The following is a 26,178-nucleotide window of genomic DNA, read 5'->3' as shown; positions in this document are numbered from 1 at the left end:
CCCCCTTGCTTGAGATTGATTTCCCCTGGGTGCTTCCAGCCTTCTGATGTTTTGTTTCCCGTCGTGGCATGCCCCTTGTCTAGGAGCTAATGGATGCTTCTGCAAGGAAGTCGCGATTCCTGCCTGCCGCGTATCAGTCGCAGGTGGAGGAGGTCGAAGATCGGCGGAGGCTGGAGGAGGAGCTGGATGCGTCGATGGGTGTACGCTCCGAGGTGGAGCGGCTTTGGGAAAAATCAACGTGGCCAAGTCAGAGGCGGAGGTGGCACGGGAGTCGAAGCAGCGTGCCCTCCTTGTTGCCATTGAGATGGCTTCGGTAGCCAAGGCCGCGGGGAAGGAGGTGCAGGAGCGCGCCTCCCAGGAAGTGAAGCTAGCAACCAAGCACGTTCGCCAAGCCAAGGAGATGGAGACGCGCATGGCAGCACTGGAGCGCGCCACGCAAGGGGCGGAGAATGTGTGCACTGCAGCCGAGCAGGCACGCCAGGCCATCGACGTCAAGGCCCAAACCCTCCAGAAGTCCTGCAATGGTACACTCTTACCTTCTCCTGTCGTGGTTATCTTTATGGGCTTGTTGGTTTTATGCCGGTCTTGACTCGAGTGGTTGCTGATGTAGGTCTACACGTCGAGCTCGCCACAGTCACCGAGCAGCGGGCAATGACCGGCAACCGCTTGCAGGAGGTGGCCGGGGAGCATGAGGTGCTTCGAGGCGTGTCGGAGGTGCTGTGGGCCTACCTATCCATGGGTGTAGCCCTAGAGGGCCCACTTGCGGAGCGGCTCGGGGCTACCTGTTGTTGGGTGGATGACCTAATTGCAGAAGCGCTCTACCACGGTGCCCCACGGCCTTCACCTTGGGCCACGCACTACGACGACGTGGACTTTGCTGCCATTGGGAGCGGCTACGCGAGGAACTGTACTTCCGAGGAGCTGACACAGCACGCGAAGATGGTGGCCCTTGGCATGCAACAGCTAGTCAGGCAGATCTCGCCAGCTGTGATTCGAGGCGAAGCCCTTCCCGAAGCCCGTGTGGGGTAGATTAGGTTTCTTTTTTGTTTTGGCATCGGGCACACGGGCCTGTAATGAACTTGGTGTGTTTAGGTCGCAAATTTTCTTCAAAATTTGGTTCCTTTTTTGTACATGCTTTGCCTTTGCCACTTTTCCCTACGCAACGAAATCCGGGAGCTAGGCCGCAGAAGACTTTGTTTTGCCATGGTCGGTCGAGTGACGTGGGTTGGGGTCGTGGAGGTGTTCACAGGTAGAGCCTAAGAATGGATATGCATGCAAGTAGGCCCCACGAGCAGGTCGCACCGATTGCCCTCATTGGATGGCGTGAAGTGCTCGGTAAGGAGAGTTAAAAAGAAAATCGCAAACTTAATCGAGCATGACGCTTCTTTTGATTGCATGGTGCGAACTATTTGTACAAACTTAAATAACAAATCTAAGGGTTAAAGCGACGTAGCTACTTGATGTTCCAGGAGCCTATGGTGGCGTGAGCTTGTGCTTGCCATGGGATGTCTGGACCCTTCGGAGGACCAGCTCTATGACCTGGAAGGCACAGCCTCGTACGTTCATGCTGTGGTAGCGTCGGAGGGCTTGTTGGTACTTGGCAGATTGGAGGAGCACCACATCTCGCGTCTCGTCGAGCTGGTCAAGCGCATCCTGGCGGGCCTCCTCCGACCTTGACTCATCGTACGCTTTGACACGTGGCGCCCCGTAGTCGAGGTTGGTGGGGAGGGCAGCCTCCGCACCGTATACCACAAAGAAGGGTGTGAAACCCGTGGACCTATTTGGGGTCATCCTTAGGCTCCAGAGCACTGCGGGTACCTCACGTGTCCACCGCCCCGCGAACTTCTTGAGCCCATCGAAGATGCGAGGCTTGAGGCCTTGCAAGACCATGCCATTAGTCCGCTTGACCTGCCCGTTGGTGCGTGGGTAGGACACTAAGGCCAAGTCGACCCTGATGTGGTATTCATCGTAGAAGCGCAGGAATTTCCTTCTCATGAACTGCGTGTCGTTGTCAGTGATGATGGAGTTCGGGCCCGCTGTAGATGATGTTGAGGAAGAACGCAACCGTGGTTGCCGATGTGACCTTGGTGATGGGCTTCACCTTGATCCATTTGGTGAATTTGTCTGCCGCTATGAGGAGGTGGGTGTAGTCCCCAGGCACTCTTTTGAAGGGCCCGATCAGGTCAAGGCCCCACACTGCAAAGGGCCATATGATCAGGATGGTCTGCAGCTCTTGAGCCGGCACGTGCGTCTGCCGCATGTAGTATTGGCACCCTTCGCAGGAGCAAATGATCTGCTGGGCGTCTGCCACCACCATGGGCCAGTAGAAGCCTTATCGGAACTCGGGGCCGCGTGGTAGCCGCAGATGCCGACATGTTTCTTCAGAAGTAGCTCCCGCCCCTGGTCAGTGGGAATGGACTTTTGGAGGATACCTGATGGGCTACACTTGTAGAGCTCCTCCCAGTCGACCATAGAGGCCTTCATGTGTCTCACGAGGCGGCGCGCCTTATTGGCGTCGGTGGGGAGGGTGTCCCGCAATAGGTAGTTGAGGAAGGGCATGGTCCAGCTTGGCTCAAGCGCCACGACCTTGAGGTTGGGGGCACCCATCTTGGCCCCTGCGGCTAGCTCCGCTGCCGGCTCGGGGTGGCTTGCATCGAGCGCAGGGGTGGGTGCCTTGGCGAGCTTGATCAACAGCTCGTGGGCATCATTGTCGAAGACTCCTAGCGGGGCATGCTCGCGGTTCGACACGAGCTTCGCTAAGAAATCGGTGGTGAGGTTATCATGGCTGAGGACATGGTGAAGCTTGAGGTCGTCGAACTTCTCATCAAGCTTTCACACCTCGTTGTAGTAGGTGATCATCTTCTAATTGCGACACAAGGCTTCTTTCATGGCCTGGTCGACGACCAGCTCCGAGTCACCCCTGATGTAGATGCAGCGAGTGTCTAGCTCGGAGGCGATCTTGAGGCCGTGGATCGGATGAGGGCCTCGTATTCCACCATGTTGTTAGTGGCAGGGAAGTGGAGGCAGATCGCATACTCGAGGCGATCGCCCTTTGGGGAGGTGAGCACAGCACGAGCCCCTACGCTTCCCACCATGATCGACCCATCAAAGTACATCGCCCAGTACTCATGACTGGTCGGGGATGGTAGGGTCTAGGTCTTTGTCCATTCTGCGATGAAGTTGGCAAGGACCTGCGACTTGATCGCATTCCTTGGCACATAGCTGATCTGGTAGCTCATGAGCTCTATTGCCCATTTGGCTATGCGACCAGAGGCGTCACGAATCTGGATGATTCCCCCGAGTGGTGCCGACGTTACCACCATGATCGGGTGTCTCTCAAAGTAGTGGAGGAGTTTCTGCTTCGAAATCAAGGTGGAGGAAATCATCTTTTGGATTTGAGGGTAGTGTACCTTCATGTAGGATAGTACTTCGCGGATGAAGTATACCGACCTCTGCACATTGAGGGCGTGCTCAGGCTCCTCGCGCTCCACGATGAGCGTCGCGCTGACCACTTGTGTGGTCGCGGCAATGTAGAGCAGCAGGGGCTCTTCTAGGGTCGGCGAGACCAAGGTCGGAGGTGAGGCAAAAGAGGCTTGGAGCTTGGTGAAGGCCTCTTGCGCCTCTTTGTTCCAGTGGAACTGGACGAATTTCTTCAAGAGCTTGTATAGAGGCATGCCACGCTCTCCGAGCCGCTGCATGAAGCGACTCAAGGAGGCCAGGCATCCTATTAGCTTCTGAGTGCCCTTGAGATTGGTGATCGGCCCCAAGTTTCTGATGGTGGTGATCTTCTCCGGGTTAGCCTCGATGCCACGCTCGGAAACGATGAAGCCCAAGAGCTTGCCCTTGGGCACCTCGAAGGCACATTTCTCCAGGTTGAGTTTGATGTTGTAGTGGCGGAGGCACTCAAATGTGTCTCTTAGGTTGGTGATGAGCTGCTCAGTCTTGCGGGATTTGACGATGATGTCATCAATGTAGACCTCCACTATATCCCTGACCAGGTGGTCGAGGCAGTGGTTTATGCACCTATGGTACGTGGAGCCCGTGTTCTTGAGCCCGACAGCATCGTGACATAAAAGTACACGCCAAACGGAGTGATGAAAGAGGTCGTCAGCTGGTGTGATTCCTTCATCACGATCTGGTGGTAGCTTGAGTATGCGTCGAGGAAGCAAAGGACCTCACACCCAGTAGTCGAGTCGACCACCTGGTTGATGCGAGGCAATAAGTATGGTACCTTGGGGCACACCTTGTTTAGGCTTGTGTAGTCCACATACATGCACCATGAGCCATTCTTCTTCACTAGCATGGGGTTGGCCAGCTACTCAAGGTGGAAGACCTCTTTGATAAACCCAGCTGTTAAGAGCCAAGCGATCTCTTTGCCAATAGCCTTCCGCTTCTCGTTGTCGAAGCGGCGCAGGCGCTGCTTCACGGGTCAGGCGTCTGGCCTAATGTCAAGGGTGTGCTCAACGACTTTCCTCAGGATACCCGGCATGTCAGAGGGCTTCCATGCGAAGATGTCCCAATTTTCGTGACGGAAGTCGACAAGCTTGTCTTCCTATTTGGTAGACAGCGCGGTGCTGATCCACACCACCTTGTTGGAGTCCTCTGGGTCAAACTGGATCACCTTGGCGTCCTCCGTAGGCTTGAAGGCTCCCAAGGTCGAAGCCTTGTTGGAGTCCGAGGCGACCTCTTGCGTGATTTGCTGGATCTCGAAGAACTCGAGGGAGCGGATGGTATGCGTCGCTAGCTTACAGTTCTTCACATCGCAAAGGAGTGTGAACTCGTGGTTGGCGCTGATCGTGATCACGCCGTGGGGCTTGGGAATTTTGAGCTTGAGGTAGGTGTAGTTCGGGGTCACCATAAACTTGACGTAGCATGGCCTTCCGAAGATCGCGTGGTAGGACCCTTCGAAGTTGACCACTTCAAAGGTGAGGATCTCAGTGCATAAGTTGGCGCGGGTGCTAAATGTGACGGGCATGTCAATCCGCCCTAGCGGAACCGCCTGCTTCCCCAGGATGACCCTGTGGAAGGGTGCCCCAGTTGGTTGGAGCTCCGACCTCGGGATCTTCATCTCGTCTAGGATGGCTATGTACATGATGTTGAGGATGGAGCCCCCGTCCATGAGGACCTTGGACAAGCAAGAATTGGTGATGATCGGGGCCACCAAGAGAGGAAGCCTCCCGAGCACCCCTATGTGGTCGGGGTAATCCATCCTGTCAAAGATAATCGCTATATCCGACCACTTAAGGAAGGTCGGGACGACGGGATCAGCACTTAATACTTGCCTAGCCATGTTCTTCCTCTTGCAACTCCCGAAGAAGTCCAAGCCACTGAAGATCATGAGGTTTCCTCCTCCCCGGCGTTGACGTCGACATCAGGTGGATGCTTCCCCTTAGCGCCGACCTTGAGGTCGCCCCTCAGGTAGCGCTTCATGAGGTCGCAGTCCTTGTAGAGGTGCTTCACAAGGTAGCCATGGTTCGGGCACGATCCCTCAAGCATATTCTCAAAATGGTCGGGGGTAGGCTTCCCCCCTTCTGCTACTTGCCGGGGTGGTCGGTGGTTGTCACGAGCTTACCCTCGTGGCGCTCCTTGTTCTTCTTTTTCTTGTCGTCATGGCAGGAGGGGCCACCTCCTCCCTCGCCATCATGCCTGATGGCACCCTTCCCCTTATATAAGATCCGACCACCACCTCCTCTTCAAAGGCGTGGTTGGTGGCGACGTCCAGCAGCTCCTTGCTGGAGCGGGGCTTGGCGCACCCGAGCTTGTGGACGAGGGTCTCGCTGGTGGTCCCCAAGATAAATGCCCCGATCATGTCGGCCTAAACCACGTCGGGTAGCTCGTTGCATTACCGGGAGAAATAGTAGATGTATTCGCAGAGCTTTTCCCCCTGCTTCTGCTTGCAGCTCTTGAGGTCCCAAGAGTTGCCGGGTCTGTTGTACGTACCCTTGAAGTTGCCGATGAAAATCCGGCGGAGGTCGGACCAGCTGTGGATGCAGTCCGGCTAGAGATATTTGAGCCAAGCCCGAGCCGAATTGTGAGGTAGATCAACAGGTACTTGATGATGAAGTCATCATCGTTGGCGCCATCGGCTTAGCAGGCGAGCCAGTAATCCTCCAGCCAGACGCTGGGGTTTGTGTCCCCAGCGTACTTGCTGATGTTGGTCGGGGCATGGAAGCGCTCAAGGAAGGGCATGGAGTGTATCCTCCTCCCAAACGCCTTCGGGCTCGGGTCATCCAGGGTCGGATAGCAGGAGCGCTCGTAGTATCGGTCGCGGTGGTCGTCGCTGTTGTGATGACACTATCTGTCGGACTCCACGCATTCGCGGCGCCGTGCCTGGATCGTGCGGCGTGCGTCGAGGCCGCAGGGCGTCGTGGTGCTAACGCCCCTGCCGCGGGTTGGCCAGCTTCCTACTGGGCACCTACGGGTGCGATGGGCACATGGGAACCCTACAGGCCACCCACGCTACATGCTCGGTGGCTGCTTCTAGCTTATTGTCTCCATTGGAGGGAGCTCTCCGCTTGCTGGACCGCCGCGGTCTCGAGCAAACCCTTAAGCTCGCAATGGATGTGCAAGCTCTCGGGGTCCTGCAGCTCAGGGATTGAGCGCAGAATCATTGCCGTGGCGGCTATGTTTTGGCTGGCATGAACGAAGCGGTGGACTCCGTCTTCGTCATGCATAATTTGCTCATGCACATGACGGGAACGGTCGCAGGCCGCTCCGGCCTCCTGTTCTCCATGCTGCTTGCCGAGCTTGACGCGCTCGTGCTCCAGCTGGGTGTGCTTGCTGTCGAGCTCCGCTGCTTCGGCGGCAAGGCGTTCCACTTTTTTGCAAAGGTACACCTCGCTCTCCTCCGGCGTGCGCTGGATCGGCTGCGCATGCTGCCTGTCAGAAGGGGTATGCTCAGCGAGCTCCACCATGAAGCACTTCCTCAACATGTTATCATGGTGGATGAGGTCCACCTCCGATGAGGAGCTGCTCCTGGAGTGGATCTCCATGAGGTCGTGGAAGGACGTCGGCGCGTACTCCGCCGCACCCATGATCGTGTTGTTTGTGGGGTTAGGGCAGAGCCTGTGCTCAAGGTCCATCTGGAAGAGCTAGGCTGTGTCCCGGAGACCATACAGTAGCTGAACCATAGGGTCCCAGAACTCACTCTCCGGGGGGGCCTCCCCCGAGAGTTAGGTGAAGATGTTGGGTAGTGCATAGAAGGTGCACTGGCAGGCCTTGGGCTCGAGGTCCGCCCCGAGGTGTACATCGATCTGACGCGCTAAGGTGTCGCCATTGATGGGCAATGCGGTGGAGGCGCCACTTGGTGGCACCCCCTCCAGCTCAGGCTGGATAAGGAACCCCTCCTCGAGGAGGTGTAGGTGACATAGCTGGTCGACGACGAAGTATAGGCTTCTAAAATGGAATGCCTGGGTCGGAAGAAAATTGGAGACGAGCTGCAACTCGACACAGTATTGACAGCAAACTCGAGGCTCCCGAAACGAATGGTGTCGCCCGGGGCGGTGCCACCCCCAGCGCTGCGACTGAAGGAGGCCATCAAAAGCTAGCAAGGGATGTGCGACTACCCCTACTGGGCGCTCCAACTGTCGGTGTTTCGTTCCGTCGACTACTGATTATACGCCGCGCTCTCCTCACTTCCGATGACTAGCACACAAGAGATAAGGAGTTATACTGGTTCGGGAAGATCCATATGTCTAGTTTCGGCAGGAGTCATGTTCCTTAGATCAAGTGCACTGGACTTACAACAGGGTGCTTGCAAGCAAGCATTTGTGCGATGTGTGGGTGTATGTGTTGAATTCGAGAGATAGTGAATGGAGGCCCGGTTCCCTTTATATAGGCTAGGGATCGGGTAACAACGTTGAGAAATGGAGGGGGTCCTGACCTCAGAGGTCGAGGGTTGCTGCGTGGTCAGGTTTTCCTTGCACCAAGAGGCTTCCCTGTCCTATCCCCTTGGCTGGTCGAGGGTCTCGCATGTCTTGTACAATGGCTCCTATGCAGCATGGGCTACTTATGCACGGCCCAGCCTGCTCTGTGGCGTGCTCCCGTCCCGTCCGCCAACTCCATGCGGTGAACGAGACAGGAACTGTTGCTGTCGTCTGTACTGCTGATGAATGGGCGAACCTTGATTAGTGGCTGGACGGGGTGTGCCGCTCGTCCTGGCTTTTCCCGACCTCTTTAGTGCGCTTAGGGCCGCTCCTCACCGTGATGTCTGTCGCTGGGTCCCACCTCGCCTGCGGGATCATACTGGGTCTGGCGCGGTGGCATGACCTTGATCTTGACGGGTCTCCTTGACAGCGAAGATGATGACGGGGCATGTGGGCGCGTACGGCCGCACATGGCCTCGTCCTGCAGGCCGTCCTGGGTGGTCCGAAGGGTGTAGCCTTACCCTCGGACCTCCTGGTTAAAGGCCGGCTCCCTTCGTTCGGTCATGTCTCCTGCGTGGGGTGGTCCGGAGGGTCACGCCCGCATTTAATGCCTCTCGTACGGTGTAGTTCTTCCTGAGTCAAGGAGTAGGTGAGGCGCTATGGGCCCCTTGCGGGCCCCGCCCCCGAGCTGGCTAAGCCGGCGAGTGATGGCTCTTGGCTTCCGACCAAGGGAGGTCGGGTGGTGGGCCGCAATATCGTCTGAGCCGTTTCCAGGATGCTTCCAACTGTTGGGCATTTAGCCTTTTGGTGCCTGATCGTCCTAAGCCCATTTGCTGAGGGTACCCCTGGTACAGGAACCAGTCACTCAGAATTCAAGTACTAAAAGGTAAAAGGTAAAGAAGAAATAAGAGAAAACCCCATTAATAAAAGGCATAGGGAAAGGACATGAAAACGATCGTAGCTAAGCTCTTGATCATTTGTTTTGAGTATATAATTTTTCACTTTCTTATGAAACAAAATAATCAAAATTTTATTATTTCTACATTCTATCTTCATTATTGCCATCTTCGAACCTCTTTTAGAGTTGGATAATAAAAACAGTGGCGCAAGAGAAATGCTTAAGGGTGTGATACACCCCTAAACTTTAGTACCTGTCACATCGGATGTTTGATACTAATTAGGAGTATTAAATATAGTCTAATTACAAAACTAATTGCATAGATGGAGTCTAATTCGCGAGACGAATCTATTAAGTCTAATTAGTCCATGATTTGACAATGTGCTGCTACAGTAACCATGTGCTAATGATGGATTAATTAGGCTTAATAGATTCGTCTCGCGAATTAGTATAGGGGTTCTGCAGTTAGTTTTATAATTAACTCATGTTTAGTCCTCCTGATTAGCATCCGAACATCCAATGTGACCCTCCTAAAGTTTAGCACCTCGTACCCAAACATCCTCTAAGTGAGTTGGCCAACCTAATGGTGATAGCACGTAGCATCATCATCCACGAAGGTTGGGAGACCACTAGTAGCTAGGATCAATGATGACATAGGGCTATGTCGGCTTGGCGACCAAAGAACTACCGAAGATGTGAGCAGTAAGGTGCGCCAGTGGTGTGGACAAGAGGGAACTTAGAATGTAGGATATTCCAATCAAAGAAGCACATGCATACTCGAAAAAACTAGACTACCGAGGAAATACAGCCACCAAGGGGAGGTGTTTGTTCCACGTGAGTAATGCTTGAGCAAGTCGGGCAACCCGATGATAATAGAAGGTAGCATTGAGACTATTAGTGGCTAGGTCGCCGACGACATAGGTCCAGGTGGGGACTTGGTGATCAAAGAACCACCGTTCTACCCACCTAGGCAGCCCTACTTGCGCCATCAAATGAAGGTAGTTTGCTCAGCGATGGAGCCTTTTTTTAAAAAAAAAATCAGACCCTTTGATTTGCTCCATAGGGAGTTGAATCTAAACTTACTGCTACTCATGTGCTCTAACCACTAGGCTAATAATAGAAGTTGCAGTCATTGAGGACACTTTAAACTTTTCCTTGAACATATATTGATCTTTCCTTTACCATCTAATGTTCTTCTATTTTTTGAGTTATTCACTAGAGCAATTGTCTATCATTCGAGAGTATCCGTCCTTCTTCCACTCCGAAGATTAATAACTAGAACTAATTGAGTCAAGAGACCATTTCATGACAGTGCCTACCCCCTGATCAGTTCCCTGTCATGTAAACAGAACTAGAGAAGTCCTACCGGAGAGACTTCCCAGGAAGCCACATCTATGGAATTAGGCCACAGGAGAACTGGAGAAGTCCTACCCGAGAGACTTCCGAGCAGGTCACAGGCGAACCACGAGCATCTATCTTCCTGTTCGTTTGTTGGTGTCACCAGCTCTTGGACAGCAACAGCTGATGCAACCTTTTCGGACCAACTGCCGCTGTGCTTCACCAGAAAAAGGCACCCTGCTGAACTGGGTACATTGAGGAATTATTCACCAACTGATGCTCTGCTCCTCAGCAATGGCCGGGATTATAATGGTGTAAGTGGTATGCATGGTAGTTTCCAACTTTTCTTTGGTTGATTCTTTGTTGATTCGAATCGACCACAAGTTGGAGTTTAGGTACATTATCTCGGACACCATGTAGGAGGTTTCCTACCAGTGTTGCGCTTCTAGCACAACACATGCTAAACATGATAACTGTTGCCAAGCAGCTGTAGACCAACTGACCAAGGCTGTTGCTGCGAACAATACTTCAAACTGTTACAGCCTTCCAGAGTTCCAGGGATGCCGGTTGTCAGGCAATAGAAACCCGCGTCCCTCCAGCAAACTACCAACGCAAATCTGATGGGGCGCGCAAACTATCGTACAATCTCAATCTGATGAGGTGCGCAAACTATCGTACAAACTCAAGGATCTCTCAGCTACCTTAGTTACCAATCTGGATTCATAAACAATCATGGTAATTTGAGACAGCGGCACCAAAATTTAAATTTCATCGATCGTCCAGATCGAGCTAGTACTTGAAAACCGGGGTTCCAAAAAAAAAACTAAATCTCAACATGGTTACTAGCCTGTAATATCCATTTTACAGAACAGCAAGTCCCAACCTTGGGCACCTTGGCTCTCCCTTCTCCGGTGAATGCCTCACTCATCATCAGCGTGCTTCTTCTTCTTTTTCTTCTTGTCTTTCTTACCAGACTCTGCAGTTTGCAGTACAACATCCTCACCATCCACATCAGATTTCTTCTTTTTCTTCTTCTTCTCGCCTTCGGCGGCAGCCACAGCAGGCTCCTCGCTCTCCTTGGACTTCTTTTTCTTTTTCTTCTCACCATCAGCAGCAGCCACTGGAGTCGCCTCGGTTTCCTTGTCCTTCTTCTTCTTTTTCTTCCTCTCCTGATCACCATCCTCCTGGATTGCTTCCGCTGCAGGCTCTGTTGTCTGTGCAGCCTCCGCCTCATGATGTTTCCTCTTCTTTGAAGCCAATTCTGACTTCTTTGGTGTTTCTTCAGTGGATTGTCCTAGTACGACATCAGTGGCAGGGTTGTATGTCTAAAACAAAAGCAAAACATCAGTCAAAATGACTTTTAGAACTCAAACACCCCCCCCCCCAAAAAAAAAAACAATGGCAACAAAAAAGGTGTTCACGTAAGGATACACCAATGGGATCTTTTTCGCTAACAATAAAGCAATCCAGTACTAGAACAGTCCATTGTATTGACCAAGATGGCAGTGAAGAGTAAGCAACTGTCCGTTAAATAAAAGGTTTCTTATCATATTTTTCAAGGAAACAGAACCATGACAAAGCTTACCTTAGCAGGAGTAATTAAAGCCCCAGCTCCCTTCTTCCGGTCCTTTTCATACACTTCTATCTTAGGCTTTCCCTTTGTGGAACCAGCAGATTTCCCAAATTCTTTGTTCTCCAGAACTTGAAGCCGTGTCTCAAGCTGTTCAATTCTCACTTATGTCAGAAGACAATCTATTGTTTGTATTATAAAAACTAAAATTGTTTTCGACAGTGCAGATACCTTGAGTCGACTCTCAGTGCCAATGGAGTTGTCCTCACCATCACCAAGGGCATCACACCGTATGGCAAGAGCAGTTTTCGCAGCAAGAGAACGAGAGATCTTTCCCTTGTGCTTTTGAGATGCCTTGCCAATTAAGGATGCATGGTAGATGAGGCCGTACTTAGGTGTAGCATGCTTCGTCTTTAGAGCTCTGAATAAAGCCTGGACAGAATACAATTTTCAGTTGCTTAGTAGAGAAACCAATTCTAGCAGACAACAAAAAGAAATAATCTCATTCATGCCACCGATTGATGTCACTACGAATTAGGATATCAAAAAAAGAGGGCACAATTTCGTGTGTCTTACTGATATACGCTGTCGACGCACATTTAGAAGAGCAGGATCACAGACAGAAAAAGAACAACGAATGAAAAACCGTTTTCGAAATCATCCACAAATAGTACGCACCTTCTCTGCACCGAGTATCTGGATTGTGCTACCAGGCTGCTTGGCTAAATTTACCAAACTGCCACCGTGCGCAATAAGGCGAGCACCAACTAATTCACCCACCAGTGCGGTCAGATTGGGAGCAATAGTGTTCATCCTGCTTTTTAAATAGTCAAACAGCTGGGCTCTGTACTCAGAAAGAGCCAACACTTGATCACATAGCTCTCTGATATTTAACAAGTCAAGGTCGCTAACTTCTGTTCCCATGGATATTACTGCCGCCTCCTTTATCTGTGCTTCCACCTCTTCATCTGACAGTATCTGTGAACAACAGAGCTATTACTAAGCAGTTTGCTTCATAGGCATGTAAATAACATTGAGAAATGTCCACTCATTTACCTCAGAGAAATCAAGGTTGACTGCATTAGCTCTGTCGCCCATCATCTTCACAACTTTTGCATACTGTATGTTATCTGTGACTATTTTAGTGAGCTCAGGAAAGTGCCAACCATACCATTCACGAACCCTCATAGCATAAGTGTTAAGCTCTTTGTCAAGATCATCCAATAAGCCAATGGCCTGAATGATCATGGTATCAACCTGTGGAACAAAAACAATGGTGGTCATCTCACTTACACGATTCCAAATGGGTAATTCACAAACAACAACCGTAACTAGCCAACACAAAAGATGTTATGAATGTTGCAAAGATATAGCACCAAAGGGCAACAAAAGAGTAAAACACACGGATACAGTATCCATGTTCATGTGAAGCAGCAAGTGATGGGGCAATAAAAAAAGCCAGAAAGTGAGCACATATCGGACTCACCTTCTCGGGACTGAACTTCAGCTTATACCTAGACAGGCTGTGGGACAGTCCCAGGCTCATCGGACCAAGTTCTTGTGCACCCAGCCCAGTTATAAGCTCAGTGAGCTGATTTCTCAGCCCTCTCATCAGCTCCATCACAGCACTATTGTGAAGGCAGTCAATTTTCTGCATGAGCGCAACAATACTGTAAGGAGGGCCAGTCATTCTACAAACAAATTAAAAACCGAGGAACACCACCGACCAGCTTTTCCTTTATAGCATTTCCAAGCTTGGAATCAGCAACAGCTAATGTTTCACCCTCACAGTGCTTCTGCAAGAACTTGCGCAGACCCTTGCTAGGCTTGCCATCAATAATCAGGGTCGCAGCAGACAGAGCGTCAGATGTGTTCTCAAACTTGTTGAAAGCCTTAAGCTCAACCACCTACACAGAAGTTCATAACTACTAGTCAGAAAAAGAAAACTGGATGTATAAACACAAAGAATATAACGGGAGACAATATCATAAATACCATAAAAGCTGAATAAGTATTTTGCATTTTTAAGAAAAAACGGTAGACAATATCATAAATACCATAAAAGTTGATTAAGTATTTTGCATTTGAAAAAAAACCCAGTATTATGTTGGTACATGCACAGACAAAACAATCTTATGGGGAGTCTGTTAGAGGTGATATGCATTATTACCACCTTGACCCATTATGTGCATATAACATGTTCCTTGAGAGAAAAAGAAGTGCAGGAATAAGGGTATTCTCTAGGCACTTTGCGGCTTAAAGTTGATATGTTCAAAACACTACCTCTAGTCTCAATAACTTGTCGATTCCGACAAAACAACTGAACTAACTCCAGGCAAAATCCTCCTGTCGGAACTACATGTATTTTAGAACAGAGGGAGTAGCTTACAAAAAAAAAACACATTCTGGAACGTATTCAGCTAGCTACCCATATTTGTAATGGCGAAATCCAGTGTTCCGCCAGGGTAAAAGAGTTACATTGAGATCATTACTTCAAAAACACAAGGGCACAATGTCATAATGTGCCTTAATAAAAGGAAAACTCGTTTGCACTTTGAAGGTTAACAATAGAATCACTAACCCTTCTCGCCGAGTCGGATGTTGTGAACTCCTTCCATAGATCCTACAAGCATAAATAGAAGACATAGTACTGTTAGAATAATCAAGCGCGGAGCAGACCAAATTAAGGAAACCCAATCAAAAGTAGACTTAGAAATTGAAGCAGCGGCAGCAGCAACCGCTCACCTCGACCTTGTCGAGCTTCCCCTCGTCGAGCACCTTGAAGAGGGCGAACCCCGCGGGGGTCTCGAATAGCACCAACATATCCTCCTAGAATCAGTAACCTGCGACTATCTCAGCTGATACAAACCAAATACCCCTCCCGTAACCTGCATCAAACGCACGCCCACCGAACCAAATCAGATCGAGGAAAGCATGCGTGAACCCAATCGGGCTGCTGAGACGCCAGAATCCGTCGAACCTGTGGAGATTCGGTGGTGGAGAGGGCGGGGACAAGAGGGGTTTCGCCTGCGGCGGCGGCCGGCGAGACGAGAGGGGGCGGGGTGGGGAAAAGGGAGGTAGCCGCCGCAAGGGTTTTAGCGCTAGGGCTTGCAGTTGGAGAAATTTATACTGGGGAGGAGGAAGGGGCGCGGTGTCCCATCGCGCCGTTGGTTCAGCGGGGCAGGGGTGCTCGGCCGTTGGATGGGTTGTCTGGGGGTTTGGGTCTTGGTTGGAGACTTGGAGTTTAACGAGACACTGTTTTTCTGTCAACTTTTTTCATTGCAACAACTCATCAGATTTAAAAAAATATATATCAGCAATAACTTGTGTGGTATAAAAGAATTACAACTTCCGTGCATTCAATTTTCAAATCAGAGTAAAAAAACCCTTGTTAATTTACGATTAGAAGTAACTAAGTAATTATTATGGTAAAATACTAAAATTAACATTTACGTGTATTTGTAGGTGTTTATAAGGGCAGGGTTAATCATCAATATTAAAATGAGAGTAATATAACTAGTTAACTATTCTCAACCATACCAATTTAAATGTCTAGAAAATACTAGTACGACTGATTTTGAGGTGTCAAAATCACCGCACACACTCCGTCAGCGTACCAAGGTATCATTAAAAAAGAGTAGACATTCGTATTAAGGGGTGTTTGATCTTGAAACTAAAGTTTAGTGCGTGTCACGTCGGATATTCGGATGCTAATTAGGAGAACTAAATATGAGCTAATTATAAAACTAATTGCAAAACCCCTAGGCTAAATCGCGAGACGAATCTATTAAACCTAATTAATCCACCATTACCGAATGTTTACTGTAGCACCATATTGTCAAATTATGGACTAATTAGGCTTAGTAGATTCATCTCGCGATTTAACCTAGGAGTTGTGAAATTGGTTTTGTAATTAGTTAATTAGTGTCTAAACATTTGATGTGACAGGGGCTAAAGTTTAGCCGGGGATCCAAACACCGAAACACCCTTAGTTTAGGAGCTGTCACATCGGATGTTTGGATACTAATTAGGAGTATTAAATATAGTCTAATTACAAAACTAATTGCACAGATGGAGTTTAATTCGCGAGATGAATCTATTAAGCTTAATTAGTCCATGATTTGACAATGTGGTGCTACAGTAATCATTTGCTAATGATGGATTAATTAGGCTTAATAGATTCGTCTCGCGAATTAGTATAGGGTTCTGCAGTTAGTTTTATAATTAGCTCATGTTTAATCCTCCTAATTAGCGTCCGAACATCCGATGTGACCCTCCTAAACTACTTGTATCAAACACCCCCTAAGTCACATCGAGTGGGTAGTAAGGTGCGTAACCAAATTTTGTACAACCTGGATGGTTGTATTGCTAATCATGCCTTTATACATTTTTTTTTCTCAAACCGGGGACACCAGTTATGGTCACTTTGTTGGCTTTAAGCCCAACAGAGCCTTGTACTAGATTGAAGCTTACAGCTAAGGGAAGAGCTTGACTGAACCTCAAGTTTTCGCTCGGCCAGGTTGACTATTCTTCCTGATTTCAATAACCACATTACCTAGTAGTACTGCACGATTAAAATACGTGAACATATTGCTCGAGTTGGACTCGAGTAAAGCTCGCTACACAAGATTAGACGAACAACTTGATTGCTAAGCTTCGGCACAGCCCCCAGCTTGACTCAGGTTTACTATATACTCGAGCTCGAACAAGTTATAAAAAACACAGTAATAGCTATTGAGTAAAATGCTCCGAAGGTCTTATCGGTGTTTTATACCCGGCAACCTAAGGAGGAGTATCTCGAAGTAATAAATTGGTTGGTGGGGAATCATCAGACCTGAAACTTGAAGGTAGAAGCGAGGATACAAGACATTGATTTATACAGGTTCGGCCGCCAGAGTAGCGTAGTACCCTACGTCCTGTTTCGGGTGTTGTATATTGCGCTCTGCGTTTGAGTGTTGTGTAGCCTGATTGTTGGCTATTGATGATGGTTCTGAGCTCTGCTGGTCTAAGCTGCCGCTCCAGGTACCCTGCCCTTCTTTATATACTCAAAGGGCGGGATTTTACAAGAAGAGTCCTAGTAGGTTTACATGGTATGAATCCTAGTATGATTACAGAAAAATCTTAGTAGAAGTCCGTATTCTTCCTTCCTTGCGTGTGCTGGGCATCTATCCTCGACAGGTCCATCAATATGTAAGGAAGTGTCACTTACGTCTATGAACTCCGAAAGTGCATTTTTTGTCCATAAACTTGTTAAGTCGTTCACCACAGGTCCATAACCCTCCACATGGACATCTAGTGCTGACATGGCACGCTGGCTGGACATCTTCTCTCTCATCCCTCTCATCCCTCTCATTTGCCCCCCTCTCCCTCTGTCATTTCATCGACCACGTTGATGGTGGCAGCACGAAGTTCTTCATCTACTTCACCTTCGCCACATCCGTCACCGATGCAGGCGCTCCGTCCTCCCTATGACCCTCCAACTCCAGGGTGGGTTTGAGACCGCCAAGCAGTCCTCTCCCAAGGTCACATATGATGAACGACTTGACAAGTTTATTAATCCAAAAATGACTTTTGGAGTTCGTGAACCTAGAGGGGTGTTTGTTTCTTTAGTCACTTCTAAAATTTCTGTCACATCGAATGTTTAGATAATAATTAGAAATATTAAACATAGACTAATTATAAAATCAATTGCACAGATAGAAGCTAATTCGTGAGATGAATCTATTAAGCCTAATTAATCCATGATTTGACAATGTGATGCTACTGTAAATATGTGCTAATGATGGTTTAATTAGGCTTAATAGATTCATCTTGTGAATTAGCCTCCATCTGTATAATTAGTTTTATAATTAGCTCATATTTAGTGCTCCTAATTAGCCTCCGAATATTCGACGTGGCATCAATTTTAATTTTAGTCCGACCTAAAGATCAAACACCCCTAAGTGACATTTATGTCCTTTACTTTTGTTTAGGTTTTTGATCCGGTTCAGCTGTGTGTAAACTCAGCGCGGCCTTACCCTTGGCCAAGGCCCACGGGAATACGGGAATGGAAGGAAAGGGAAGGAAAGGAGGGGAAGGCAAAGCATCACTGCTGACGTCACGCCACCCCCGACACGTCACCGGACTCGCTTCCGCAGGTTCCTGGTCCCGAGCCGTCCCATCCCCACCAACGGCCGCATCTCCCGCCCAGATCTTCTCGCCGGACAGGTGCACCTCCCCCTCTCGGCCTCTCCCCCCGTCCCGTCCCTGTCGAACCATGGCGAAGCTGCTGCTCCGCGCCTTTTGTCCTCGCCTCCCATCCCATCCCTCTCCCTCCCCCCTCCCGGGCAAACGCATTGCAACACCCCCCGTCTCCTCCGAAAGCGACCACCCCTCGCCGTCGCTGCCATCGCTCCTCCCCCGACCGGCCAACTGGCGGACTGGCCCCACCCCCCGCGTAGGTTAGGTGCCTCCCCTCGCGGCAAAGACGCCTCACGAGTGGGTCACTCCTCGCCGGTCACGTACACCCGGTGCGGTGACAATGGAACCGACGAGATCACGGGACACCTGTCCAGCGCCGACGGCCCGCAGGGCGCTTCGCGCCTTCGCGGGGAGTCGCCGAGCAGACAAGCAGCAGTGCACAACAGCAGCACAGCCTGCACAGGTCTCCGCTCCGCTCCGCCCCGTCGTCGTCGTCGCCTCGGCGCCTTCACTTTCCCCATCCATCCCTTTCCCGCATTTACAGCGCTCACGGTTCTCGCTCCAGTCCAGTCCTCCTTCTTATCCCCCAAGCAAAGCCGGTCGGGGGAAGCGAAACGGGGCCCGTCTCTACCTGCGGACGGACTGCGTCTCATCCTCTTGCTCTCAGCTCAGTCCCGCGATCCAGTGAGCGGCGGCGCTTGCCGATTGCCGTCGCGAGTCCAGCTACCGGCGGGATGGGTGAGGAAGACCAGAGGAAGCAGGTGGTGGGTTCGGAGCGGGACCAAGAACTGGAGCGGCGGCCAGGGGAGGAGGGGGAAGAGGAGGAGGCCAAGAAAGCCGCGCCCGGCGAGGCGGAGGCCGGCGCCGGCGCCGGCGCGGATGCGGCGAGCTGCGACTACTGCGGCGTCGCGGCGGCGGCGGTCTACTGCCGCGCCGACGCCGCCAGGCTCTGCCTGCCGTGCGACCGCCACGTGCACGGCGCCAACGGGGTCTGCTCCCGCCACGCCCGCGCCCCGCTCTGCGCCGACTGCCGCGCCGCCGCGGCCGTCTTCCGCCACGCCGCCTCCGCCGCCTTCCTCTGCTCCAACTGCGACTTCGGGAGGCACCGGGACGGCGGCGGCGAGCCGGCGCTCCAAGACCGCTGCGCGGTGCAGCCCTACTCGGGTTGCCCCCCGGCGACCGAGCTCGCCGCGCTCCTCGGGGTGCCCCTCTTCGACAAGCCGGCCGCCGAGGACGGTGGCTGGTGGAACATCTGGGAGGAGCCGCAGGTGCTCAGCTTGGAGGATCTGATCGTGCCCACCACTCCCTGCCATGGCTTCCAGCCTCTCCTCACGCCATCATCTCCCAAGGTACTGCCCTCACCGTTACTGAAAGAAATTGGATTTTGTCTAATCCTGCTTATATTTATCTCATCCGAACTCTCGATTGGTTATTCTCTGCACAAGAACCGGAGCATCTGCACGGACGAAAAGATGAACGAGGAGATCCTCCGGCAGCTGGGTGAGCTTGCAGAGTCAGACGGAGGGGTGCAGGCAGCAGCAGGTCATGAGGAGGCAGAGCAAGCTGGAGTTCAGTTCCCTTCTTGGGCACCACCACCACAGTATACCACTGGCCATGGCAATTTTGGAGCAGAGAACAGCCATGAGGTTGCAACCATGCCTACTCCTGGTTACGAGGTTTGATCCGTGGACTAGAATCTCTACTATGAGTTATGAGTGATCACCCCCTGTTTTTTACAAACTACGGATGTAGTCAGGAACTCAGGATACTTCACTGCACTTGTTCACCCACTGGCAAGGCACTGAGCAACAACATCATTCCAAAACATATACCTAGACACATTTGCATTTGAATCGCAGAATCCGTAGATGACATATTCGACATCATATATGCTTAAAACGTGCTCTCCATTAAGTCCTACATATCTCGATGAGGAATATATTCTGAAAGTGCACAAGTGTCATAATTTCAGCGTACATCTCTTATGAGTAATGAAGTCACTGTAGTCAAGAATATATGTGATGACTAATTACCCATGCTATTCACAAACTATGGATGAAGTCAGCAGTTATGTTCTATGAAAAATCCAGTTGTTCACAAAATATGTTATTTCTTCTCAGTGGATAAAAAAATAGTAAACAATTCAATCGAAAACTTATTTCAAGGCAAGTTAGGGTCTGAAGCATTTGCTTTTTGAATGGCAGAAACAATATAATACATATTCTGCATCATATGCACACTTTCCATTGAGTCATAGCTATCTTGAAGAAGGATATATTCTGAAGTTCGTACTGTTAAGAACCTAACACAACTATTGTAGTCAGAAAGAAGCCATTGTAGTTAAGAATCTCGCAAATTTGATTTTGATAGCCAGGATAAAGACTAATGATATATTGGTATGGTTCTGCTGCTCCCTTTTTCTCTTTTCTGGCTATACCATCAAAAGATTCTTTACCGAACCTGATACTGCCACAGCGCCATACCTCGTTCAGGAAGTAGTACTGCTACATGCTGTAGTGTTGGTCATGAAAAAGAAGAGATCATCTAATTCTGTGGTCCAACAGCAAAGAACTCTGGAAAACACAAACTACTTTTGCACTTGTTCTTATTACTCATTGTTTTGCACATAATGCTCGCTTGTTTGGACATCAATTAACAAGTTGGTTTTATCTGGCTTGCAGAATGGAAATTGGAACAACGGCGATTATCATGTCCTAAATGATGCGTGCAAGGTCGAGCTCACATATGATCAGGTTCCTGTCAGCTCAGCTGAAGCGTGCTTGTCTTCATTTGTTCCCATGTCGGAAATCTGCCCCAGCATGAGCAATGGTAGCAGCATGGAGGAGAACCACCAGGGTAATCCTAACCTTGCCACGCCTTTGCAAGCCCCCAAAAGAACCGGCTTTGATGTTGTACCCTGCCCTGACCGGGACTCAGTCATCTCACGCTATAAAGAGAAGAGGAAGACAAGAAGGTGAGATATGGATATGTCATGCCATGCTGATTATTTTCCCTGACGTTTTCTTGGTAGATACCAGTTTGGATTTGTGTATCTTATTATGTACTAACTTTGTTTCTACGGAACTCTTGCAGATTTGACAGGCAGGTTCGGTATGAATCACGCAAAGTTCGTGCTGATGGCAGGCAAAGGATCAAGGGGCGTTTTGCAAAGGCACACCAGACATAAACCTAGCATCTTCCAGCACAAAAAAAAAGGAAACTGATTAGGAGCAAAGATAATATAATACAAAAAATGTGCCAGAATTTTGTTTGCCTTCAGTTCCATAGCTGATAGCTCATATCTTCAAATACAGTTCGAATTATGTATGTATATTGCCGTCATGTGGCTACACTTCTTCGAGGAGAGATCCATCTCCTGTAAATAGTCCTACACCTATGAACTCTGATTTTGTCATACTGGAGATATTATGCACACAGGAATAGCATCGCTATGTTTGTTTTGGTATTGTTATCAAGCAATTTGTACTTCCACAAATGCAAAAGCTTCCTTTCACCGAGGAGCAATGCACAATTTAACATCGCAACAACTCAGAATGAAGAGATGTTAATATGATGATTCAAGAAAAGATCTTAACATGGAATGGTGGAATCTTTTAAGACGAATAATTCATTTCCTGTCGTGTGGATTCCTTTGGACAACGTAACACTGATCGAATTCTGTTTTCAGTGTTTACTGTTTAGAAACCATGGGCAAAAACATATACTGTGCGCAGAAAAGATTTAAGGGAGCAAAATTTCTCTTCCTTCAAATTAGACAATGCATTGACTATGGTACAATCAAATAGTAGGCTGTGTTTGCATCATCAGCAAGTCAAAAACCTCACCTCTCTACATTGTCGAACCAGAATTTACAAGCTCCTTCCCCGGAAACCGGCAATGGAGAAGGCCTAGAAGATTGTTTGCTCGCCGAGCTCCTGCCCTGCCATCCCTTCCCGTAACACTCTTTCGAAGAATTGCTCGAGCGTGTCCTTGCCATAGCTCGGCGTCTTCTCGTCGCTGTACTCCCCGGTCTCCGGGTCCAGCAACAGCATGCTCTCCGAGGCATAGTACCTGCCAATCTTGCCGAACTCGGCGGCGTCCTCCAGCCCCGGGAACAGCTTGGCCAATCCATCGAGCACCCAGATGACGGCGTCCATAATCTGGATCGGCACCTTGATGAACTTGGGCTCGCGCCCGACCAGCCGGAACAGCATCTCCCCCTGCTCCAGCGGCGTGAGCGCCTTCCCCGGCCCGCCAATGGGCAGCACCTTGTTGATATTGTCCTCGTCGTAGATGCAGTCGGCGATGAACGCGGCGAGGTCCTCCTCGCTGATGGGCTTGCAGGCGCAGAGCTTGCCGTCGCCGAACATGACGTACGGCTGCCCGTTCTTGACGATGTCGACCTGGCCGCCGAGGCTCTTGAAGAACGCCGTGGGGCGCACGATGCTGTAGGTGAAGGAGGGGTCCCGCGCGGCCTCGGCGGCGAGTTCCTCCTCGAACTTGAGCTTGGCGCGCTGGAACTCGAGGAGCGGCTTCTGGACGCAGATGGCGGAGAGGAGCACGAAGTGGGCGGCCCCCAGCCCGCGCGCGGCCTGGAGCGTGTGCAGCGTGGCGCGGTAGTCGACGCGCCACGAGTCCTGCACGCCGCCGCCACGGCTGGCGAGGCAGCAGACGGCGGCGTGGACGGGCCCGTGCGCGGAGAGGTCCGCGAGCAGGACGTCCGGGTCGGTGACGTCGGAGAAGACGACCTGGGCCGGGGCGAGGTCCGCGACGACGTCCTCGGGGGAGTTGCGGCCGCGGATGCCGCTCCGGGCCCGCGCCACGGCGAGCACGCGGTGGCCCCGGCGGAGGAGCTCCCGGACCACGTAGCGGCCGATGTAGCCCGTGGCGCCCGTGACGAGGACCGTGGTCTCGGAGGCCGGCAGCGCGCGGAAGGGCTGCGCCACCGGGGCCGGCGCAGCCGCGGAGGAGGCGAGGAGCGGGCCCCGGCCGCGGCGGCGAGCGGCGGCGGTGGTGGAGGTTTTGCGGAAGGAGAGTAAGCGGGGAGCGGGGCGGGTGGATGCCGCTGTAGTGCTGCTGCTGCTGGTGGTCGTTGGGAGGCGGGAGGATAGGAGGAGCGCGGCCATGGCTGCGGCCGCGGACGTGTTCGTCGAAATGCTGGAGCCCGGAGCGCGGGCGTGGACGAGGCGGCGGCCGATTGATTGGGAGGAGCCGGGCAGCGTGTGTGGCGGTGGCGGTGTTGGGGACATCCCTGTGGTGTGATTCTGGCCTGGGACACGGCGAGGAGAGCAGGCAAATGGTGGATGGATGGATGGATCACATCACAGATTCACAGATCAGTCCATGATCTTTTCCGACCAGCAGCAGCGCACAGTGCAGAAGAAAAAACAAGCAGGCGAAAACTTGGCAGTGACTGACGCTGGGCTCAAATCCTTACCAGCCCATGGACCGAAAATTCTGCCGTAAAACGCCAGCACAGAACACGGCCTGTCAGGGCCCACTAGTGTCTGGGTGATTGAAATCTTCCCCGACCCATGGCCCATGGGCCTACGATCGCGCCACAAGCCACCACAAAAACCTTGCCCATAGAGCCCAGCGTCTAGAAGCTTAAAGCGGCAAGCCCCACCCCAGAAGAAAGAAACCCTAGCTTCCGCGAACGAACCCGCCGCCGCCGCAGGTTTCTTCCGCGGCTTCGCCTGCGGCCGCTTTCTTCCGATCCTCGTCTGAGAGTTTCTTGTTGTCATTTCGATCCGCTGGGGAGTCGTTCCCTTTTCGTTTCCGTCTCTTGTTTCTCCGTCTAACCATCTTTTGCGCGGTTGGATTTCTTTTGGTTTTCTTCTCCTTGCGTGAAATCCATAAAAGCCTAGCATGATCCGCAAAAGATTGTTGTGCGCCTGTGCTAGTAGTTTCTTGCAAGAACTCATCTGGCTTTGGATCGATCTTTTTCTAGCTTTTTTTTCCGGAAAAAAGGAGGTTTTTGGGTAGGATTTTCGTGCAGGTTACTGATAGAGAGAGTCGATAGGAGTTTGCGTTGCCTACTTGCCGGTGATGACAGCGTATGGCATGAGCCTCGGTAACTATTTTGCGCTTCGGGTAATCTCTTGCCCGGGTTACCGATGGCGAAGATTAATGTGCCAAAATGCTAATCTGAGGCCAAACTTTCTCTCAGCATTTTTCATGAGGAAATCCTTTAGTTACCAAAATAATTCGTTTTGCCTCGTCTGGATTTTTTTTTTCCTATATGTTGATCTGAACATCTGAACATAACAAATCTGCAATAGCCGAATTCACCATTTAACATTCATAGTGGCGATCACTGAAGATTGACTGTTAAATTACAAAATTAAATTTGCACATAGCTTTAGCTTTAATCAACACATATTCATTGACCATTCATTCGCATGTGCAGCTGACAAGCCGCAAACCCGACATTTTCCTTTCTCTTTTTAAAATTAAAATTAAATATATTATTTTCCTATTTTAAAAAATTGTATATCTTGTATTGTGCTTAAAATTTGATATATCATCACTGTATTCATGTGTACTCTCTCTGTCTCAAATCGGAGGTTGTTTTGGCATTCCATGAATTTAGAAATATCAAACGGATTTTGATCGCATCAGATTATAATATAAATAGTACTAGTTATTTATAGCTAGCTAGTAGTAGAAGATAAATAAAAAAACTAATATCACTGATGGCTCATTTCTAATGCAACGGTTTTATGATTGTAATGAAGCTGCACAAATGAGTTTTGTTTACCCAACATAAACCTAATATTCGTGTCAACATAAGATAAAACCAATATTTCATTTCTTAACAGAGATACAAGTTCGAGCTTCGACAGTGGTGACCACAACTTGAATGATCTTAATAAGCGGTTGCTAATGGCCCCTCGATCCTGCACAGGTGTATAAACAGTTGCAAATGCGATCATGCACGACTAATAGATGAAATACCTTGGGCGTGCTCGCTCGCATAGCTTTGAGCACAAAACGAGTGAGAGCGAGGAAGAGGGACTGCCTACATATAGATAAATATAATACTGATGGTGTGAGCTCCCATCGGACGCATCGGTTGCCGTCTGATCAACACACTATCAGATGAAAAAACCGAAAAAAATCCTACCACAACATCTCCTCATGTTGCACAGAACATTTCTCGAGCTATGCACCTTTCATCGTGAAATCATTAAAAAAAAAAACTCAACTAACTCAATCCCACAGCGGTGAAAAAATTGCATGAAGCATGAATCAATGAATAAAGATTAGTTTCCTCGTGGGTATCCATCACAATGAACTAATTTGTATCTTCGTCCTGTAATTATGTTGCAACATCTTAAAATACCTACTGTAACTTTGGAAAATAGTAGTTGGAACATGTAAATCTGAAAATAGTAGTTGAAACATGTAAATATAGAAAATTGCAAAAACGAAACAAGAGATCATGATAATCGCCAAATCTCTTTTGAGTGCATTAGTTTTCTTTGTCCAACATTAATGGATAACCATTGCAATAACTTTGAAACATTAAAAAATTGTAGTCGCAACATGTTTAAACTAGAAATGCAACAAATCTATGAAACCATCCGAACCATATAAGTCATGAAAAGAAAATGTGATGTTGCATATGCTGCTGTTACTGAATGTTTCACATATAAAATAAAAATGTTGCAACCATGATATTTTTCATTACAGCATCGAAAACGTATAGTCTCAACATCTCAAGTAACCAATTGCAACAAGATCCAAACAAAGCTTGTTGTGGGGATCAATTCATGCCCCACCTCTTGCTGAGAGCTTGAAAAGAGCATAACACATCTTCTTTTCACGCAGATCAACTCCCCTACGAGAGGGATTGAACTTCTCAACACCCGAATCGAAGCCTTACCATGGGGATTGAATTCCTCACTGCCTAGATCAGATACCGTACACATGCATGTAGTTGCTCGCAGCCTAAAATAAACCCATGTTGCAGGGATCGAGCTCGCCAGTGCTCAGATGGATCGAGGCCCTGCGAGCAGATGGAGCAGAGCAGCGTTGGAGGCAGGAAGTGGTGGTGGAGAGAGAGAGCCTGTAAAACCATGGACCATGGTGTGCGGTGTGAGGGGAAGAGAAACAAAGCAGGAATCGAAAGTCTCTGGTGTGAAAGAACGAGAGAGAATAGAGAATCTACAGAGGAAAAATCAAGCAGCATGTACGGGTGAGAGGGATGTAGAGGAGGTGAGGCCACGTGTCTGTCCAAGCACTCTTGATTAATTAAGCTAGCGAGGCATCCGATACTCCACATGATCACAAGTGTGGACGCGTGGACAGGTGGGTCTGCGCGG

General features: G+C 49.9%; 5 protein-coding genes across 5 annotated transcripts; 1 reads left to right on the top strand and 4 right to left on the bottom strand.

Annotated features, from left to right (window-relative positions):
* Positions 1 to 1,473: 1,473 nt before the first annotated feature.
* LOC101782568 lies at positions 1,474 to 4,303 on the bottom strand. Its single transcript, XM_004986931.2, has 5 exons — positions 4,232 to 4,303; positions 3,411 to 4,145; positions 2,274 to 2,829; positions 2,084 to 2,196; positions 1,474 to 1,998 (listed from the first exon to the last, which is right to left on the bottom strand). Exons 1-5 carry the CDS (start codon positions 4,301 to 4,303, stop codon positions 1,474 to 1,476), a joined length of 2,001 nt encoding a protein of 666 aa, XP_004986988.2.
* Positions 4,304 to 4,552: 249 nt separating this feature from the next.
* Positions 4,553 to 5,209, bottom strand: LOC101782157. The gene has a single exon (XM_004986930.2). It carries the CDS (start codon positions 5,207 to 5,209, stop codon positions 4,553 to 4,555), a length of 657 nt encoding a protein of 218 aa, XP_004986987.2.
* Positions 5,210 to 10,820: 5,611 nt separating this feature from the next.
* Positions 10,821 to 14,783, bottom strand: LOC101762024 (probable nucleolar protein 5-2). Its single transcript, XM_004984330.2, has 10 exons — positions 14,652 to 14,783; positions 14,417 to 14,559; positions 14,253 to 14,294; positions 13,399 to 13,578; positions 13,158 to 13,322; positions 12,728 to 12,928; positions 12,350 to 12,649; positions 11,903 to 12,103; positions 11,687 to 11,821; positions 10,821 to 11,426 (listed from the first exon to the last, which is right to left on the bottom strand). The coding sequence occupies exons 2-10, from the start codon at positions 14,492 to 14,494 to the stop codon at positions 11,022 to 11,024; spliced, it is 1,707 nt and encodes a 568-aa protein (XP_004984387.1). The 5' UTR covers positions 14,495 to 14,559; positions 14,652 to 14,783; the 3' UTR covers positions 10,821 to 11,021.
* Positions 14,784 to 18,254: 3,471 nt separating this feature from the next.
* On the top strand, positions 18,255 to 21,323 carry LOC101761095 (zinc finger protein CONSTANS-LIKE 13). Its single transcript, XM_004984328.4, has 4 exons — positions 18,255 to 19,200; positions 19,297 to 19,527; positions 20,533 to 20,825; positions 20,945 to 21,323. Exons 1-4 carry the CDS (start codon positions 18,586 to 18,588, stop codon positions 21,036 to 21,038), a joined length of 1,233 nt encoding a protein of 410 aa, XP_004984385.1. The 5' UTR covers positions 18,255 to 18,585; the 3' UTR covers positions 21,039 to 21,323.
* Positions 21,324 to 21,591: 268 nt separating this feature from the next.
* Positions 21,592 to 23,160, bottom strand: LOC101760694 (divinyl chlorophyllide a 8-vinyl-reductase, chloroplastic). Its single transcript, XM_004984326.3, has one exon. The coding sequence runs from the start codon at positions 23,098 to 23,100 to the stop codon at positions 21,760 to 21,762; it is 1,341 nt and encodes a 446-aa protein (XP_004984383.1). The 5' UTR covers positions 23,101 to 23,160; the 3' UTR covers positions 21,592 to 21,759.
* Between the last annotated feature and the right edge of the window lie 3,018 nt (positions 23,161 to 26,178).

Source organism: Setaria italica, chromosome IX, assembly GCF_000263155.2.
Source record: "Setaria italica strain Yugu1 chromosome IX, Setaria_italica_v2.0, whole genome shotgun sequence".
Classification (NCBI taxonomy): Eukaryota; Viridiplantae; Streptophyta; class Magnoliopsida; order Poales; family Poaceae; genus Setaria; species Setaria italica.
Note: the sequence above shows the minus strand (reverse complement) of the source record. Positions and strands in the feature narration are given on the sequence as shown.